The following is a 5794-nucleotide window of genomic DNA, read 5'->3' as shown; positions in this document are numbered from 1 at the left end:
CATCTTTGAGAAGGACTGTGGGGAGGGGGACACTAATGGAATGTTATTTCAAACAGTCCAGAGCCTTTTGTTTCCCAATTCAACGTAAGTCAATTTCTAAGTGTCGTGTGAATAAGCAAGCAAGCAGATCTGAAAAATTTGAGAAGGCTGTGTCACTGTGGCTGACAGAATGTGCTCATGGCATGGTTTCTACCACTGCTTCTGCCACCCTCTCAGCTCACAGGCCCCTCCTGTTGCCTCAGAGAGAATGTACAGAGTGCGACATGTGTGGATTTCTAAAGATTTTTCCAAGTGAGCAGGCACAGAGTAGGCTTGAGTGGGAAATGAAGAGCTGGAAATGGTCTATGGATGGCAGTGAGATCTGATGATGCTGCACGTGAATAAGGATGTCCCAGGCAGCTTCTGCTTGGGGTGCACTTTTATGTTTTAGACCATGGTATTTCCAAATCAATGAACCTGATTTACACTCAAAGACAGAGTCTGGGAGGCCTTTCGCGTCACTCCTGTTAGGAGTATGAGCTGAGGGCAGGTGCAACCCTAGGGCGTGTTTTCTCAATGAAGAGAGGGTTGCAAAACAGGCCTGTTGAGGACTGAGTCCTTGTTGTCAGTCCTGCAACCTTCCTAAGAAGGACCCCACAGTGGTGGAAAGATCTGAGCACATTAAAATGCAGATTCAGGAGACCGTGACATTCTTCTATCATGTGAAAGCAATTATACTATTCATTTTCTAGTAACTATACATAATACATATGTAAAGATACATAAAATACTTCAGGTGGTCTCATGAGTTTTCACAAATGTATGGGAATACTGCCACCAAAAGATGAAAAACAACCCATCACCTCAAAAGAACAATCCCGTGGTGTCCATTGGAATGAAACCCCTCCAATTCATAAGTTTACACTAAAAAAAGGGAAAACATTCCATTCCCGTTGCTGTTTTAAACCTTGAAGCTGTTACTGCTTCTCCCCAAGTTTCCACATCATGTGCTGCACATCTAAGCATATGGAAAGGAAACCTGTGATCAGCTACCTGGGCTCCACACTGCATGGCTTGTGAGGGACGCTGAAACGGTACCAGCAAGAGCACAGTCTCAGAGAAGGAAAGGCTTCAGAGTGGCACAGTGGACCTATTTACCCGGCTGGGTTTGCGTTGTCTCACAATATCCCTAAACTCAAAGGCCTCAGCTGAGTCTAAAGGACATATTGAAAAAGCTATGTAGGATACCAAGAAGAGAATTTATCTATTTAAATGAGGTACTTCATAGTAAACAGTGTCCAATACACCATAGGAAATACATCGGTGTTTTGACTGTAAGTAGGAAAGGCAAAGCTGTTCCAGAGGACCAGGAGCTGGCTGCATCCACTGCAAGGCCAAGTCTTACCCTGCTGAAGAGAAAAGTGTCTGACAGCTTGTTCATTAAAAGTACAGTTTCCAAGATGAAACTAACAGTATTTTGTGACCACAGAGGTAAAAATGATAAAGGATAAAAGCCCAAATCCTAAAAATGACTCTTTTCCTTGTTCTTACTAAAATGACTGACTGCAACTTCTTAAAATTTAACTTTCCTTCACTCTATTGTTTTTGCCTTCGAGAAAACAATGATTCGGTTCACAAAGCAAAAAGTTTACAAAAGATAGAATTAAGTTTACCTCCTCACATCACTGAAGACAGAAAATAACGTGCCTCCTTGAATAGCAGTCCAACCCACAAACACAGGCCAGAATCTTGTAAGAAGTCCTTTGAGCACTGTTACCGCTACACCTCAAGGTCCTTTAGGTCTGTGGTCATTCTTACTAGAATTCCTGACACTCCTCTCTGACTGCAGGCGCAATCCTGCAGGTCAGCGGAAGAGGGCACTGAAAAAAGCCCTGATGGTTAACTTTTGGCTTAAAAATGAATGAGGAATTATTTTCATGACGATAACTGTGACTGTCAAAGAATAAGAAATAGTTTGCCTGGGGAAGAAATCCCTGAATTGGTTTGCACATGATAAAATTGACTTAAACCATACAATGATTAAATGAAGAACACTGTAAAGTATATCTGAAGATCCATGATCAAAAATGGATATTAATAGTCTGTAACAATGAAATCCACACTAATATTTATTAACATAGGATGGACTGGAACAGTTCATAAAATACATCAATGAAACAACTACAGAAGTGCTCATTTCCCAAACAGATGGACATAGTCTTATTGACGTACACTCAAGGGTTACTGAGAACATATCGACGAAATGCATTCAAACTACAAGTAACAGGAAATACACAGTCTTCCCAATGTGAGAAAGGTGATTGTTCTCACACGGAAGAACTGGGTGAAGGCAGCAGCTGCACCAGAAGCAAAGAAACAAACTCGCAGGTGCTTCTTTTTACATCGCATTGGAGATGCCACGGTCAAGCAGGAAAATGTGCTCACTAGCACTATCAACAGCAAAGCTGTTTCCTATACACATCAGACCGTATTCAATTATCACCTACAGAAAAGGGGAATCAGACAACACTCCCACCACAAAGGTCTGAATTGGCTTCCTGGTGGACACAAGAGGCCTTACAGAAAGACCCTAACTCGAATGGATCTTTGATGTGAAACTGGTGGAAAATGCATCTCTACCAAAATGGAAATCAACTAGTTATTGCTGGTTTTCAAGATACTCTTGACAAGAAGGGAAAAGAATCCAGAAAAAGGGATGGAAGGTGGTGTCCTTGAAGCTCCTATGGAACTGTCTCCCACCCTGTGTGATGGCTCGAAAATCTGCCTAAGGCCTTGTGTGCTTCTGCCTTCCAGATCTCATGCAAGTGAGGCCATTGGGGAATTCCAACAAGGAGCCAGCAATGGGACGGATTGTTAACGATCTAGCTCTTCAGATTACCCTCACTGACATGATGCACTACAGGGGTGATGTGTCCAGCTCTAGATTTTGTTGCCCTGCCACAGGCCTCTACTTAATTCAAAGTCTATTCACCCAATACCAGTCAGAAGGAAGGAGAAACTGCAAAGGCCCAAATAGGAAAACAAGAATTCACAGGAAGTACATTCTTGGATAAACTTGCCACACATAAATTCTTTTCCAACTGTTTAATAGTGCAGAACATAAAAACAGGCTCCTCCACCCACCACCCCCAAAAAGGAGCTTTCTCTGAAACATGTACAATATGTACAATGGATGAGGCACGTGCAGGAACTGTAATACAAGGCCAGTAAGAAAATCACGACAAATACAAACCGCCACTTTTCAATAGCCCCCTAACACAGAACAATTAAAACATTATTTAAAAAACTAAAGATAAAATATTATTAACTGACGTAACGGAAAAGCACTACCTATGAATCTTATTTACTATTTATGAAGGATGACTAGCTGAATCATCTCACCTCAATATTCATTTCTGAAGTAATTAATAGAAATCCACAGCCAATGTGGCACTTTAAGAAAGGCTTGATAGATACAATCTATTTATTTTATAACAACTCTTTCATGTTGAACGTTTTCCACAACCTTATATACAAATTAATTTCCATGAAGCTTTCTCACATGACTTACATTTACATTTCTTTTTGGTGGGAGTTTCACATAGAAGGATGTAGGCCAATTGAAGTCTTTCTCATGCTGTTTACATTCAAGACGTTTTTATCAAGTGAGTCCTTTCATGCCTTCAGGAAGAACTGGGATGACAAAAGTCTTTCCAAATTGTTTATGTCTACATGGTTTATCCTCTCCTGTGCATTTGTGCATATCCTCAAAAGCTTGTATGAGAAGTAAAGCCTGTCTCACGTTCCTGACATTCATGAGGCTTTCTCTCCACTGTGACTTCTTTCATGGACCCGAAGAGAACTGGAAGCAGTGAAGACTTTATTGCATATTTTACATTCAGAGGGCTTCTCTCCAGTGTGAGTTCTTTCATGTATTTGAAGAGAACTGGAAGAAGTGAATGCTTTACTGCATTTTTTACATTCATAGAGCTTTGCTCCTGTGTGATTTCTTTCATGTTTTGAAAGAGAAGCAGTATAACCAAAGGCTTTACCACATCTTTTACATTCAAAGGGCTTCTCTCCAATATGAATTCTTCCATGTATTTGAAAAGAACTGGAAGAACTGAATGCTTTACCACATTTCTTACATTCATAGGGTTTCCCTTCAGTATGAGTTCTTTTATGTATTGAAAGATGACTGGTAGAAGTGAACGCTTTACCACATTGTTCACATTCGTAGGGTTTCTCTCCACTGTGACTTCTTTCATGGACTCGAAGATAACTGGAACAAGTGAATGCTTTACTGCATTTTTCACATTTGTAGGGTTTCTCTCCAGTATGAATTCTTTCATGTATTTGAAGATAACTGGAAGAAGTGAATGCTTTAGGGCATTTTTCACATTTGTAGTGTTTCCCTCCAGTGTCAGTTCTTTCATGTGTTGAGAGACAATTGGCAGAAATGAAGGCTTTACCAGATATTTTACATTTAAAGGGCTTCTCTCCAGTGTGAGTTCCTTCAGGTATTCAAAGAGAACTGGAAGAAGTGAATGTTTTATCGCATTTCTTACATTTGTAGGGTTTCTCTCCAGTATGAATTCTTCCATGTCTTTGAGCAAAACTGGAATAAGTGAATGATTTACTGCACTTTTTACATTTGTAAGGTTTCCCTCCAGTGTGAGTTCTTCTGAGTGTTGAGAGACAAATGGTAGAAATGAAGGCTTTACCACATATTTTACATTTAAAGGGCTTCTCTCCAGCGTGAGTTCTTACGTGGATTTGAAGATAAGTGGAGGAAGTGAACGCTTTACCGCATTTCTTACATTCATAGGGTTTCTCTCCAGTATGAATTCTTCCATGTATTTGAAGAGAACTGGAAGAAGCAAACGTGTTACCACATTTTTTACATTCATAGGGTTTCTCTCCAGTATGAGTTCTTTCATGTGTTTGAAGTAAAGTGAGGTAAGTGAAGGCTTTCCCACATTCTTTACATTTATGTGGCTTCTCTCCATATTTTTGATAGTCATATGTTTTATGTTCAGTGTGACGTGTAATGTGCGTTTTCAGCAATGAATGATGCGTGAAGGCTCTTCCACATGCACTGCATCCCCATGGTTTAGCTCCTGTAGTTTTCTTGATCAGTCTGAGATTTGGAAGAAGGCTGACGTTTCCTCCGCACTGACTACCCTCTTCACTTTCCCAGAGTCTCCCTACCACATGCCTTCTGTACAAATGAGAAGCACATTGTTAGTCATTTCTCTATTAAGGATTTTACGTTTATTATGATTTATAGGGAATGTTCATGTTTTCTTCCTTCTGTGAATTCTCTGAAATGAAATATACTGAATTTTCTGCAAGAGGACTTCACCCTTGCTATTATCCAAACAGTGATATTCATTCACAGGGTTCACTAATACTATTTCTAAGCAAACTATTTTGCAAAAAGTGAACCTCTACATCACATTTCAGAAAGTATACTTGGTGAAAATTTCCTAAGAATACCTAAATTTGAAGCAAGCGTTGTTTTCTCTTTGTAAAAAAAATTTCTTAACGTACAAGGAATCGTACATGACACAGAGATTTCTACTGTGTCACTCACTGTAGTTTTGTCTGCTGGTCTTTGCACTGATCTTTAACATCATGATCTTCCCATGTTATTACTGAAATGCAGACACAGAAAGTTTATTCCAAATATTAGAAATTATAGAAAAAGTTGTAGATTCTAAGTATTTGATAATCTATGGCCATGTCTACTGTATTTAGTAACCTGCTCTTTCCACCTTCTACATCTCACAACATTCTTTTTGTATTTTGTGAG

General features: G+C 39.6%; 1 protein-coding gene across 1 annotated transcript; it reads right to left on the bottom strand.

The window, feature by feature from the left end:
* Positions 1–3100: 3100 nt before the first annotated feature.
* LOC124225643 (zinc finger protein 709-like) lies at positions 3101–5546 on the bottom strand. The gene is made up of 3 exons (XM_046638290.1): positions 5533–5546; positions 4788–5200; positions 3101–4361 (listed from the first exon to the last, which is right to left on the bottom strand). The coding sequence occupies exons 1-3, from the start codon at positions 5544–5546 to the stop codon at positions 3793–3795; spliced, it is 996 nt and encodes a 331-aa protein (XP_046494246.1). The 3' UTR covers positions 3101–3792.
* Positions 5547–5794: the final 248 nt, after the last annotated feature.

Source organism: Equus quagga, chromosome 14 (assembly GCF_021613505.1).
Source record: "Equus quagga isolate Etosha38 chromosome 14, UCLA_HA_Equagga_1.0, whole genome shotgun sequence".
Lineage (NCBI taxonomy): Eukaryota > Metazoa > Chordata > Mammalia > Perissodactyla > Equidae > Equus > Equus quagga.
This window is presented reverse-complemented; position numbering and strand designations above follow the sequence as displayed.

Coding starts and splice junctions, on each gene's coding strand:
- LOC124225643 (XM_046638290.1), bottom strand. Junction 4,362..4,787: donor CTATGAATGTAAGAAATGCG/GTAAAGCGTTCA, acceptor AATGCCCTAAAG/CATTCACTTCTTCCAGTTAT.